We start from the raw sequence: 14,716 nt of genomic DNA, 5'->3' as shown, positions 1-14,716 counted from the left end.
AAAAGCATCTTTCAACTGATTATTTTACTTCTAGGTAAATAATTCTAACCAACCTGCCCATATAGGAAAAAACAAATTACTCCCTAAACCTAATAATAATAAGTTATTAGGTTTAACCAGTCTGCAACAACTGGCAGTGAGTTTTTTTGGCTTGAATTTCTTTGTTTAAGAGGAAGAGGCAAGGTGGGGGAACTTCCACAGCCAAATGCCTCCGTCTTCGCTGGCGCTGACCAGGATGCGGTTCAAGGTGCAGATCCTGGTGCAGGTAATATTGGCTCCAGCAGGGATACTTATGTGGGTTATTTTTCCTTGCATATAGTCCCACACCTTCATCCGCTTGTCTTCTCCGCCTGCCAAACCAAGAAGGAGAAAAATGTATTAATAACATGAAAGAAAACTGTAAAATTGTCTAACAGTGTCAGCAGGGGAGGAGAAAACATGGGCTCTGAAGAGATGAAACACGCTCAATGAGATACAAGAGGAAAAATAAGACAAATTAAAAAATATCAGGAATTAGTAGCTCAGGACAACTCTTTTTTTTCTCTTAAAACCCCTGTGATTGTAGGCATAAAAAATTACCTCAATCTGATGGAACGAAGAAGGAGCAGATATATGATGATCATAGTTATCTACAGTTCTTTCATCGGTTCAGAAGTTTATTTATCTTGGGCATGATTGTCAAATTGACTAAGGGCTTTTAACAATACAAATTTTTAAAGCAAGCTTTTTGGTGCATAAGTTTGAATTTACTGTGGCGTTTTTTCAAAGAATGGGCTTTGGGGATGACATCATAGAAGCCTAAAGTTAGCCTGCTATATCTAATCTAAAGGCAATTTTGATGTTTATTTGGGATTGTTGTTCAGGTTCTTATTATCTGATCCCAGTGATTGCTCTGTGATGAAAGGAATGTTGGGATTAACCAGGGAACCACCAAAGCTTAGGATGCTGAACACCAGTTTAACACCAACGTGGGCTGAGACAGTCCCAGCCGTCATGATCTGGATAACTTGCCATCGCTGATCGAATCATAAATCCTGATCTTTCCAAGAAAATCCTGAAAAAAATTCTTCAGTTCATGACATTGAGCCCAAGACCCATTGGCTTATGCACCAGGGCAATGAACACCGACGACTCCATCGCTGAAAAAAACTTCATGGAGGTTTTAGAGTGGCCTGCTGAAAGTTGGTGTTTAAATTTGATTGAGATGCTGTTGCATAAATGTTCCACAAACCTCAAATGTGGATCATTTCAACAATTTGCATTAAAGAAGAAATCTATAACAGACAAAAAAAATACTCTTTCATACCACTGTATGCAAACTTCTGACCAGAACCACATGTGATGAGTAATAAACCCCAAAAGAACAAGCACACAAAGCTTGGCTCAGATTAGCAATGCTGCTGATACAATGTAAGATCAACAGACCTGTCACAAAGTGGTTGCCGTCCTTTGTGATGTGTATGCTGTTGTAGACCCCTGTCTCCGTGTCCTCCCGTTCTCTGATGTTAGTGCCGCCCAACACGTCCCAGTAAATGACCTGAGAACCAGATTAGCACACGGACAACTCAAGGTTACAGTGGGTGCAATGACAGAGTCACCTCTTGAACTCGCTCTGAGAATGAAAAGCTGACATAAGAAAAGCAAAAGTTCTAGTTATCGGTTGAATTTTTTGCCTTCATTTTAAGTAAGATCACAGATATCTAGTAACGTTTACTCAAAAGCTGACCTGGGTGCACCCAAATCTGAATTCACTTAACTTATTTGGCTAAATACACTAAACATTTGTTGCAGCTTGTTGCTGCGAATAGGCAGGAAAAATTAAAATTAGTCGAGACACCCGAAACAATTTGGAATCTGATATGTTTTTTTTTGTTTTTTTTATAGGGCAAAACTACAAAACCCTTTTTATATTTTAGACCTGTAAAACAAAATTATTTTTTGCATGTCAAGTTTATTGCTGAGCAGGTAAAAAAATAGATTTTTATCAAAGCAAGCTCCATGACATGTTGCAAGCTTAGCACATCACTTTACATCCTAACCCTGCTTTCAGGCATCTACAGGACTTTCTCCCTCACATGTCTGCTGCAGTTTCTTCATCTATTTGATGCAGATTTTCATTCATTTTCTTCAGCAAGCCTTTAAGCCTAAGGATTTTAATGGGTCTCATTGTTGTTTTACTTAGATTTGTTGGAATAAAGAGGGGCTAAACACAAAAACAGATTTGGCAAACCACATACATTTAAGTTTATGGTCATAATGTAACAAAATGTGAAATAAGTTAAAGGGGTTTGAATACTTTTGTGAGGTTCTGCATATCAGTGTGTACAGTTTGTTTAGAGGAAAATATAAAGTTTTCATGACATAGAGTTCACTTGAAAGAGAATCTGGCTTCCCAGACAGGATTTCATTTGTCTGTCCAAGACCAACTGTGCAACTGTGGAAGAGAAATGCAATCCCGAGACAGACACATAAAATGTTATTGAAACAGAACAGCAACAAAAGGCATGGTGATAAAACAAAAATAGTTTATTGTTTTAACGCTCAACATTACTCTCAAAGCAATAATCGTTTCATAAAAATCCAAGGAACATTGATATGAGGGGTGTGCAGCATTTTTCAACTTATTAAGTCATTGAAATAATATTGCAAACATAATTTAGAGCAACACAGCCACCACTAGGAAGCCTTTGTCAGGAACAGTAAAATGAGACTTCGAAAATGCACATACATTTATATACTTTCTTACTGATGCAGTTGCTATGGCGTAAAAAAAGGAACCCGTGATAAATAATTTCAATATCTTCTAACAGTGGAAAATACACTATGTTTTGCATCACTCAACTAAACCATGAAACTCAGGTGTACCTGGGCCAGCAGACTACTTGCACAAACATTTGAATGACTCCCTGAAACTCAGTGATTTTCAATATAGTACCATGACAAGATTCCACATCCAACAGGTAGAGTTGTGAAATTTTCTTGCTAATACATTTTCTACAGCTATAATAAAGTGGGAATGTTTGGGAACAAATCTCTGCAGAAGTCATCAACTTTCTTCAGAGTCAATAGCTACAGATGTGGAAATGTTTATGTATTAGCTCCAGAATGAGCTGTAGAGTTTCACAGAATTGTTTGCCATGACTGACATCTAATGTACACTGCCAGTGGGTTTTAACAGAGATGTGTTCCCTGGAATAACACATTTTCCCTTTCTGCTTATGAAAAGAACAAGTCTGGGTTTGGTGGTTTTCTGACTTCATATTGCAAGTGTGAAGCTTTGTGTGAAGAGGATCATAGTTTTTGGCTCAGCCCCTCTGTTCTGGCGAAAGGAACTGCTATTGTTACAGTGTACAAGACATTTTGGACTATTTTGTGCTCTTGACTCTGTGGGAGCACATAAGGACATAAATGAGCAAGTTTGGTGTGGATGAACTTGACTGGTCTGGAAAGTCCTGAACTCAACCTAATAGAGCACCTTTGGGATAAATTAGAGTGAAGACTGAAAGCTAGGTTTTTTTGTCCAACATCAGTGTCTGACCTCACAAAAGAATCATCAAAGGTAGGAACTTCTATCCTGTACATCTTGAAGAGTACCAGAGTTAGTGTTCCTAAACTCAAAAGGACTATAAAAAACCAACATGTGAATAAAAACAGAAAGGTTTCTCCCTTTGCCTAAGAAGAATGAAACCAGGACTGGGGAAAATGTGGACGCTATACCAACAGGGGGCAGCAGAGAGACACCCCTGCTCTAACGTCATCACCATGTGCCATCACCATGTGCCATTCTGTGATTAATGGAGTGGAACATCAATGAACTGTGGCTCCCAGTTCATGGTGTTGTAGTCAACCAGGTGGTATTATTGGGCATTTAAACATTGTGATGTTGAACAGGGGGGGTGACCCCTCAACCTCTGTGTTTTCATTCAGTGTTTGCTACAACATCCTAAAGCTATAACCACCCAAGAGTGACCACTACTACAACCTCTGCAGTTCTCAATGACATTTCGTAAGTAAAGCAAGCAATTAGATTTTGCTGAAAACATGCAGAAACAGACCCTATAGAGAGTTTACACAAATAAATAAAGCACTCTGGGTTGGGCACATGTGCTAGTACTGGAAGACTAATTAAGCAAACAACTTCAAATTCCTAACCTCGTAGACCACAACCATTATATTATATTATTATATTATATCATAATAATAATATTATATATTATATAATATTCCATCATGCTTCTTGTTTTTGGTAAAACCTTAAAGATCTCAAATTTTCTTGTAAAATGTTTAAATCTGTAAACATCTACACAGTATAAAAAATGTGAATGGTTCTGCGTTAAAGGCAAAGCTGGAATTATCTGGAACCTTGGACTATGCATGCGACACCTTGTCATGATAATGTAATCAATAGAGGCACATAACCAATGGAGTAATTTGGCAAACACTTGTCAGGAAACATAATTATATCCACATATATCATAAAATTGGTTTCCACATAGCAGGAAACAAAAATTAGCTCCAACATAGAACAAAGTACTGAAAGTCAGTGTTAAATAGGGAATAGGACACTTGCATGAAGCTATTGATTCAAAGACAATTATGAGAATTTTAGAGAAACAAAACAGGCAACATCTTTTCTTCCAGGATTTTTTGTTATTTTTGAAGGACATGAACTAATTGCACACAGCTTTAAACACCAACGCTTCAAAGACATAACATGTGTGCTTCACTGATTGCTGAAGTCCAGATCTTTCTCATTGAAAAGGTTTGGTCTGCCTGACAGAAAGTCTAAAACAAAAGGTCTCACATAAAACAGGGAGACTGAAAGTAAAGGGACACATTCCTTTCTCAGACCTTCATTAATGAATAAACTCTGGAACATTTAGATCCAGGAAGAATGTGAATGTTGCACATTCCTCACTGCTACCTTATTAAAGCATAGCACAGCATCAAATTTGACATTTGTTTGTGTTTTCTAATTAAAATGCATTTAAACATTTAAGTTCTACTTTGAGCTCAAAGGCAGCAAGATGCTAAATGAAGATTAATACTTTGCTTACTTTTTTCTGTGATGAAATTGTTTTGTAAACTTGAGGTTTTTTTTCTGTTCATATACATTTGTATCTTCAGCATACATTTTACATAAAACCCCAAATGAAGATTTATTTATAGAATTAAAACAATTAAAAGATATAGTCCTAAAAGAGAGCCTCGTGGTATTCCTATTTTTAATTGTTGATGGATCAGGGCAGGTAGGACATAATTACTTTTCACTTTAGCAGAATCTCACTTTAAATATTCTGAACTCTTGTGAGAAAGTGAGATTTGCATTTAGTATTTATGCCTGTAAAGCGTTGCGTCAAAGAAACATAAAGTGAGAATTTGAAGCTTTTATTACATTTTAGAAAGCTCCCAAACCTTAAACAAGGGATGGTGGCGGGAACATTATCAGGTCTATATTCATCATTTGGTCTCCCTTCACTGAATCATCACTGAACCACTATCATGATCATTATTATCACAAATTCCATCTCATAAATGCAACCAGCCTGTGACGATAAATTCTAATATTAAACATTTTGGCCACCTTTCTGGCTTTTCTGTCAGGCCTGTTCGCCCCCTTCCCATGATCTTCCTCAGACGGAGGGTGGGAGGTGAGGAACGACAGAAACGCAGAAGAGGAGAGAGAGTGTTGCTGTTTGTTGTCTCACACAGAGCGCCTGTGTCTTGGAATGAGCAGATGGTGGATCTGGCTGGCACTTGGGTGGCACATGCACATCCGCAGGAAGGCGAAAACAGTCATCCACTCCCCCCCTCCCCCCAGCTCCCTCTCCCTCGCTTTCTCTGAATGCCTCCATCTCACTCGTTCCCCACTTACATCCAACACACAGCGACGCTTTAATCAGCACAACTTGTCCTCACCTCTCTGCATGCACTGCAGGAAAGACAGCAATACGTGTGTAGCGTGAGGCCGGGTTCAAGAGATGAGGGTGAGGTGCATGATTGGAAGCAAAGTGTGTTGCTCTCCCCATAGCGTGTTTGACCTTATGCAAATCAGCGGCACCCAGTTAATCAAAGTTGCTCGCTAAATAAAGCATGCCTGTTTCTTTGTCCCAGTCGCTAGTAGCCAGCACAATGGCTTAATTATGTGGAGCAGAGGAACAAACAGCAAGCTATTGAAACTGACGTGTTGACATACTGTTGTGCGTGATTGTGCAACATTATTACTGTGCTTCTCCCTGCTGTTCTAAGCAAAGAGAGCCAGGGCAGCAGAGAGGAGCGTAGACTCATTTGATGCAGATTCTGAACGAAAAAACAGCACAGAGATGCATGTGCACTGTAATTGTGAACTATCATGATCGTTTTTGTTTTTTTTAAAATAATAATTAGCAGCTTATTTTTGTTCTGATTCATTTAACACATTTGCAAAACATTAAAAAACAGTTTCAAATATCTCCTTAAAGCGTTCTGAACACACCTTTCCGTCAGTCCCACAAGTAACGATCTGGTATCCGTCTGGATGGTAGCACACGGTCCGGAAAAGAGTGTCGGTTTTGATCTTTTGACGGGGATGAAAGTCTCTGAACAAAGGTAGACACAGAAGAACAGTTGAACAGTTTGAGGCATACGGGAGGAGGAGTTTTACTGATTTGCTTTTGAGCTAAAACAACATCCAGCCTGTCACACACATTTCAAACGATGCGAACCCTCAAAGTCAAGTCTCTCATAATGGAATTGTTTAAAGATAAAGGCACTGAAGGTGGACAAAAATAAATAGGGCCAGTCTGGAAGTGGTGTTGGACTACGGTCTCAAAAATGGTGGTTTCTTTTCTCCCAGAGTTTCTTTTCTGTGATGGATGAGGTCAGTTCACTGATGACAAAAAGAAAAAAAAATCACAGCCAGAAGTAATTAAGTCTTTTTTTTTTCTTTTTTTTTTTACAGAAAAAAGCAGGATGTCTAAAGATATTAAGCATGGGAGGGCTGTGTGGATCGGTTGGTCGAGCTGCAGTCATAGACATGGCTGTCCTGGGTTCAATTCCCATTCTTAGCACATGTGCCTCATGTCTTCCCACTATGTCATGTCAATTTTCTGTTTAATGAAGAAAACTAGTGGGGAAATAATAATAATAAAAAAAACAGTTATTAAGCTCAATAAGTATAATTATTGTATTCATCCTATACAAGCCAGACACAGACCAATCATTAACAATTTATTCTTATAACAGACACAAAGCCTCATTCACATGTCTCATATCAAATTTCTAAAGCTGTCTAGACTACAATTTATATTGAGTTCTCATTCCAAGTGTCATTTTTAAAGCAGAAATAAAAAAGTTTTCTGTAAAAGCATTGCAAGTATTTCTGTAGTGATCATATAGTTCAAATATGGAATCTGGTAAAAGCTGACATGCATGCATCCATCCACGGACAGACGGACGGCGGGCGGAATGTCTAGGTGGACGAAAATACTTCAATCTGATAGTTTTCCTGATTGTTTAGGAAAACTTTCTTCTCTCCGGCACCACCAAGTCATGTAAGGGTGGTTTAATTGAACCCCATGATGAAATGATGTAGTGATATGCTTTGACACATCTTTTCCGCTTCACATGATCTCAACAGAATCAAATTTGTTGTGGTGTAAGAGTAAGTATGGAATACCTGTGTGTGTGCATGCTCTTTCCAGTGCTGAGGTGTGCAATGTAGTCTCCAGATGGGCTACTTACACTAAGTCCCAGATGATGCAGAAGCCATCAGAGCTGACTGTGACGCATTCTTTGTCATCGCTCTTCATTTTGAGACAAGACACAGGCTTTCTGTGCCCCACCATGATCCTCAGTATTTTGTAGGCATGAGGCAGCAGTTCCCACACATGCATCTGCAAATGAGACACAAACTCATTCATCTCCGTTCCTTAGTCTTACTTTGTTAAACCAATACAACCTATTAAAGCATCTAATTTTCTAAATATTTGTAGCATTTCGTAAAAAAAAAACAACAACAAAAAAACAACTTCAATTTGTGCAATCACAGAAGGCACCACTGTCTGAAAATGTTATCTTTTCCTGTGTTCTTCTCTTGAACTGAACATTTTATCTGGAGAGTGAATATCCGAATATACTGACCTTCCCTTCTCCTCCTCCACTGATAATTCTTTTGCCGTCCTTGGTGGCAGCGATGGCTGTCACCCCCTGTCTGTGAGCGTTGTTAATTACTACCATCAGCTGCCCTTTCATTCCAAACCTACGGATATTGCCATCGCTCCATGCTAGAACAGGAGAAAAATTGGTATTTCAGGTGTTGTGAAGGTAAGAAATACTTTGTACTAGTGGGTAACCACAGCTTTATGTTGCTTTAGGGTGGATACAGTGTAATCCATTTAGAGTATTCTCACAATACAACCCAGGGCTGGTCTGATTTTAATTGCATTTTCATTTCTCATTTGCTTTTTTTACAAAATAAGTAACAAACGACAGAAAATACTTCCTAAAAATGCTTTTTATTTCAATCTTCTTTTCTGGGAGTTGATGCAAATTCAGGGTTGACACTATACAAAGTTTTCTAAAACATAAATTGTCATAAACAAAAAAAATTGATTTAGCGATAAAAACGATTTATAACCCAGTCCTATTACAACCCCAATCCTCATCGTAATTTATTGGACATTTCACGTTCAGTGCTGCAGTCAAAGACCACGTAGGACACAATTTGTGATGAGGAAAAAAAAATCTAACCATCCTCCGACTTTACACTTTGCGCTTTTCAAACACATAGGATCCCAACAAAATATGTTGAAGTTTGTGGTTGTAATGTGATAAAATTTAAAATACGTCCTTAAGAATTAATACTTTTGAAAGGCTCTGTAGATGCACTGTCTGAATCTCACCACTGATGATACTGCAGTCATCATGCATGAAGTCGATGGCGTTGCAGCTCACGTTGGGAACAGTGATGCGCAGCTTTTCTTTGGGCTTGCCTACCATCCACACTCTGACTTCTTCCCCAGAGCAAGTTGCAAAAAGCTTAGAGGTGGCACTAGCACACAATAAAAAACAGCAAAGTAGCACAGTATTGGCCTGACGTTCGCTTGGCTTCATAATCGATATTGCATAAGTATGTCACCCTCTAGTGAGCAAACTAAGGAACTGAGGCAATTTTGAAGAAATGCTTGGATTATTGTAAAACAGGGAAATCAAACTCTAAAATACTGTTGGTCAAACAGAAGAAGTTCAGATATTACAAGGTAATACATGATAAACCTAATGTCCAATGAAAAACAGAATTTTTAAAAATCTTTTACAGCTTTCTCTATTAGTAATTTAATTGGCATCCTATTTTCACAGGCTCACAGTGATGAGATTAAGTTCTCCATATGAGAATTCAAACATTCACATGCGAGTAAGAAAGGAAATGTGAATGAAGAGAACATTAATCAGAGTGCATTTTTATATACTTTGATGTACTCTAGCCTTTGGCTTGAACGTAGCCTTTGCTTCAAGCAAGATACCTGAAATTTATTCTACCTATTTGACTGGCAGTAGCATGAGGTCACTATTGAATGCACATAGAAGAGGGGACGGGGGCTTGTGGTTCCTGAATGACATGTTATACATCATTGATTTGTATTATTATTAGTGGAACATGTGCTGCCCAGAAGCAGGCCAGCTGTAATAGACATTTGGGATTATTTTTGGGCAAAACATATTTGCGTTGGAATGACTTTGACACCTATGTTGTAAAACCTGCAGCTTGTGGAGGTTTATGAATTCCCCTGCAGGAGAAATGCATCATTAGGACCTTTCCTTGGATGGAAGGTAGCTGTTGCGACTGAAATTGAGAACCAAATCTGTTTCTGTCTAAATGTAAATGTGAGACAGGCCAACATAAGAAGTGAAGGACGCTGAAACTGATGCGCTGCTGCTTTCTTCTAAAACACACCCTCTGAAAATTGCGGCAGACATGGAAAAACAGCTGGGAAGCAGAAATCCTGACAACTTCAATAACTTTAAACGCTTGAACAGAGAGTTGATATTTTTTTGTTTTTGGTGGGAGCTCACTCAGACAGAAAAGAGGTATTAGACATGATAGGCTAAACCTAAGCTCATAAATAATTCCAGACAAAAATATTTTTGTCCTCAGTGATGTCTTTGACTTTCCCTGCCTGAACCGCCTGAGTGAAACTTACTGAGGAAGGGCAACATCCTTGACAGAGCTCCTGTGGCCTGTGGATATGAGCTCAGCTGCAAAATCCTTAAAACGGAGCCGGTACAGCTGAGCCTCCTCTGTGCCGACATAGAACTGCTCTTCCCCTTCGCTGAAGGCGATGGAAGTCACCGCATTTTCCAGTTGGACTTCCCTAACAGCGGGGAGACGGAATTAGCAGGTTTTACTGTCATCTGAGACAGATCCAAATGGTGAAAGATGAGACTCACCTGACAGGCTTGAAGTTAGTCTTGGAGCACAGAGCTAAGATACCAGATCCAGAGCCAACAAGCAGGTCTCCAGATTCCAGCAACTTAAGAACATTGATTCCCTTAATACAAAACATGACTTATATCATCTATCAAGCTGGAAAAAGGCTTTCAAGATAATGAAGACGACGTAACACAACAGATGTTGAGGAGAAGTTTATATGTAGCATTCAATTTATCCTTCCAAAATAGTGAAACTGTAGCACAGTGTCAGACCTAACTTAATACATTGGCCATCCACCTGACAGCACAGGAAATGGGAACTAAGAACTGAGATTTGATGTGATTAATGCAGAACTAAATTAGTTTTAAAAACCTAAAACGTTGTACGATGAAAACTCTTGAAAAGATAGCCAGTTGCGGAATAACATGAATAAATTGCGTCATTCCCGTAACTCATCATTCATTTGCAGACACAATCAAATCCTTGACATGAGGGCTTGCTTGTATTTCCTAATGAGCACTTCATCAGGGCAGCAGAACTAAAAACAGAACTAACAGAACTAAAAAAAGCACTGGATGTGATGACTTACATGGTTGAACTTTGCTTTACCGGGAGCACAGATGCTCAGAACTTTCCCCTTTACATCGATTGTCATTATGTCTCCACTTGAAGTGGCACAGTACATGTATCGATTATCATCTGAAATCTGTGTAAAAAAAAATGTAATGATTTCAAAACAACCCAACCACTGCACGTTTTGCCTAATTACCTCTTAGAATTTCATTAATATTTTAATTTTTGTGCAACGGAAGCATTTCGCGGACAACGTAAACATGGCTTCATACCTCGATACATGACACATATCTCTTCAGCATGTTTGTCCAGCACTCGGTGGGCAAAATCCTTTCGTTGACAAACTCCCAGACTCGCAGTGTTAGGCTGGCATAAAAATAGCAGTACCAGTGAGACACATTTTCCTGATTGAAAACCATATGGATCTCATCATCATTGGCAAGCAGAGCAACCAGCCAAACAAATTAGCTATTATCGACTGTGTCTGTCTATGAAAAAAATAAATAAATAAATAACAGTACAACTGCAATTCTAATAAAATTCAAAATATGAAAAGAACCACTAATATGACTGGTTTTCAAATTGAGGTACAATTACCAGTGGTTGTACTGGTTGCCTTTAATAATGCTCAGACAAAATCTTTCTAAATATTATCTGACTGTGACGTAATGATTATAATGAAACGAGGAAAATATGGAGGTATAGCTGCTTATACAGTTTTTTTCATTTGCCTCTGCAGCTCAAATGTGGACTTGAATGGTATCCAGTCCAGACTGACCATCTTCTAGTTTCACGTTTAACAATCAGTGAGACTTTTTTTTAGTTTTTGGTCACCAGGCTAAATGCGACTAGCAAAACAAACTAGTAATATTGTGTTTTCTGTATTTTATATTTTCAAACATTTTAGCAACCAGTTTGCTAGATCAGCATGTAGTGCAAGTGCAAGGAGGCCATATTGGATTTTAGGTTAGATTTGGTGAGTAATCATCCAGCTTTCTAACTCTTGATTCCGATTTCTAAGAACTTAACTTTTTTTTTACTTTTAACTTGGAAATCGAAGTAAAAAGAGTCAGCTTATTAAAGTGCATCATTGCAGGATCATACAGAATCAATAAATAAGAAAATTGTTTTTGTAATAAAATAGTAAAATAAACTAAATGCTTGTTGTACTTTACAGAAATTCTATTCATTATATGCTTCAGAATGGGGAGACCATGGTACTTTTATTCAGTGTTATCAGACCATGAAAACATACCTAATGCAGATCCAACACATCCTAGAATGAGAAGAGATACCATCTACCCACCTGCCACCTGAAGCGAACATGGTGTCGTCAGTTTTGGAATATTCCACCACGAGGCAGTGACCTTGAGCTGAAGCTTTGTTCCTACAGATGAGCTGCTTGGTCTCAACGTTCCATACAAAAATCCTAAGAAATACACAGCAAATACCTTGCATATATCTTAATCGTCAAATATTCATCCTGCTGCTCTTGTTCCTGCATGGTACTCAGATTTTACAGGGCTTTAAATCTTGTAAGACTTTGCTGTTTACCGGCAGTCATCTTTGCCCCCAAGAGTCACCAGGTATTTTTCACTGGGAGAGAATGCGACTGATTCAACCTTGGTGTTGTGGATCCGCAGCTCGACATGGATTGTTCTCTCTGCATAATTCCAGATAATCACTGGAGCCTAGAGACAAGTAAAACTGGAGTTGAAGGGTATAGAAAATGCTTTACAGTACAAAGACTTGTGATTATGCCTACCTGAAAGCCCATAAAGTTGACCTGCCCAGAGGCGATGTAAGATCCACTTTTGGACACAGAAATGCAGGAGACGTTGTTTGAGTGTCCATCCAGAAACTCTAGCTTGCCATCCTCAATTCTTTTCAGGACAATGAAACTTCCCAGAGGATAGATAAGGTGCTTCATGTCTGGATGGAGCTTTAGGCCAAAAGGCACTTGGCCTGATAAGCAATACATTTCATGAGGATAAATACTGCAAAGCATAAACACTCTCAAAGCTAATTTAAATCAACTTTACTTGAAAATTGATACCTCTTAAATGTCTCAAATAAAGATTGGAATATACAACAATATATGTATATTCTTTAAAAGTATACTTTGTGAACAGCAGAAGTGTCTGTGCTCTTTTTAACATTTAAAGTTGACAAAGTCCATAATTGTAGTGAAATTATTTTTTATTCTATAAAGAACGTGAGTTCAGACACTACATCAAAATCCAAAATATTGCATGGTTGAATGGTATTTAAGGTTCAGGAAGCAAATAGAAAGTACATTTTAACATATATTATATCCAGAAGAAAATTTAATTTATAATGCCAAAGGTATCATGTCTTATTCACAGTTTTGAGATCTTTTTTGTTTCCCTAAACACATTCTTTGTCAAATCCAACACTTTGCTTGCACCATGTACAATCTAAGCAGAAAAACTGACTTTTTGTCAAAGGAAATAAAAAGGGAAAAATTATAGAAATTAAAAAACAACTTTAAAAAGAACCATATAACACAGCAAAGCCTATGGGGAAAATCTATTGTAATATTTTAGGTGAATTAATGTATTTTCTGAAAGTAAAACTTCAGGGGGAGTATTCTACAAAGAGCATTAATGTCGGTAGGAAAACCTACCGTTGAAACCGATGAGAGCATCTAATTCCAGAGGAATGGTTTTGCTTCCCATGGCTCAAAAACTGAACATCTCAAACACGACGTGTTAAAAAAAAAAGCTCTCGCTAATAAGTAAGTTAACTTTTAAAATATTGCTTTCTATAAAGAATAACGCACATGAACAACATGAATCAAATTGGCATCTGGATTAGGTGCCAATCAAACGGTTACCTAGCGACGAGAAGAAAAGTTAACGGCTGCCCCAGTGGTTTCAAGGCCGTTGTAATGCACGGGCTTTCCTGGGCTGACGCTCAGGGGCTCACTATGTTAAACTCCTATTTAGGGGTTTGCTTTCCTGTGCTTTCGTGAATTCGGACACTTGTAATCCCTGGCTCTCAGAACGAAACTTTGGATGCACTGCAACTGCGACGTTATTGCAAGATCCATCATACTCCTCTGATCGGCAACCTTACAAATTAAACTATTTTAGCCTTCAGTCTAGCTAAATAAAAGTCGTTTTAGAGCCGCAAATATTGCATGACCTTTTAAAGAAAATCTACTATAGAAAATTTTGCCGTTTTTACGGATCTATCATTTTATTTCTGTCTTTGGGTTTTTTAAAAAAAAAGAAAAACATGTTTGCAAAGAGGACGGATACATTTTGACAGGGTGTCATTTGTGGAACATTATTTAATAAAAGCATAGCTTCCAACTCATGACAAGAAAAATAGATTTGAAATAACATTGCCGTTGCTTTGTGTCATTTTGTTGTAGAAATTCAAGATATTCCATCAAAAAACTACTAAAAACCTGCAGTTTATGTTTAACATTTAAAAACATTAGTTGGTTCTTGTCGTTTTTAGCCATTGTATAAGGTCCAAAGAACCACTAGCAGCTCTAGTGCTAGTGGTTCTAGCACTAGAGCTAGAACCACTAGCTCTAGTGCTAGTGGTTCTAGCACTAGAGCTAGAACCACTAGTGGTTCTAGCTCTAGAACCACTAGTGGTTCTAGTGCTAGTGGCCTTTATGATCTAACAGATTTGAAAAAGGCAAACTGGTTGAACATCTTTATAGAGGCAAAAAGATTTCTCATTTAACCCAGGTTA

At 38.2% G+C, this 14,716-nt stretch overlaps 1 protein-coding gene across 2 annotated transcripts; it reads right to left on the bottom strand.

Annotated features, from left to right (window-relative positions):
* Nucleotides 1-6: 6 nt before the first annotated feature.
* On the bottom strand, nucleotides 7-13,870 carry LOC103150113 (cilia- and flagella-associated protein 52). Of its 2 annotated transcripts, none has more exons than XM_007569582.2 (14): nucleotides 13,632-13,870; nucleotides 12,750-12,949; nucleotides 12,539-12,675; nucleotides 12,291-12,413; nucleotides 11,257-11,350; nucleotides 11,001-11,117; nucleotides 10,429-10,529; nucleotides 10,182-10,352; nucleotides 8,883-9,031; nucleotides 8,122-8,264; nucleotides 7,723-7,874; nucleotides 6,476-6,578; nucleotides 1,426-1,537; nucleotides 7-350 (listed from the first exon to the last, which is right to left on the bottom strand). In XM_007569582.2, exons 1-14 carry the CDS (start codon nucleotides 13,681-13,683, stop codon nucleotides 166-168), a joined length of 1,839 nt encoding a protein of 612 aa, XP_007569644.1. In that variant the 5' UTR covers nucleotides 13,684-13,870; the 3' UTR covers nucleotides 7-165. The 2 variants fall into 2 exon arrangements, with proteins under 2 accessions (XP_007569644.1, XP_016535933.1); XM_016680447.1 differs by having other exon boundaries at nucleotides 12,750-12,795; nucleotides 13,632-13,867.
* Nucleotides 13,871-14,716: the final 846 nt, after the last annotated feature.

This window comes from Poecilia formosa, unplaced genomic scaffold, assembly GCF_000485575.1.
Source record: "Poecilia formosa unplaced genomic scaffold, Poecilia_formosa-5.1.2 Scaffold242, whole genome shotgun sequence".
Taxonomy (NCBI): Eukaryota; Metazoa; Chordata; class Actinopteri; order Cyprinodontiformes; family Poeciliidae; genus Poecilia; species Poecilia formosa.
Note: the sequence above shows the minus strand (reverse complement) of the source record. Positions and strands in the feature narration are given on the sequence as shown.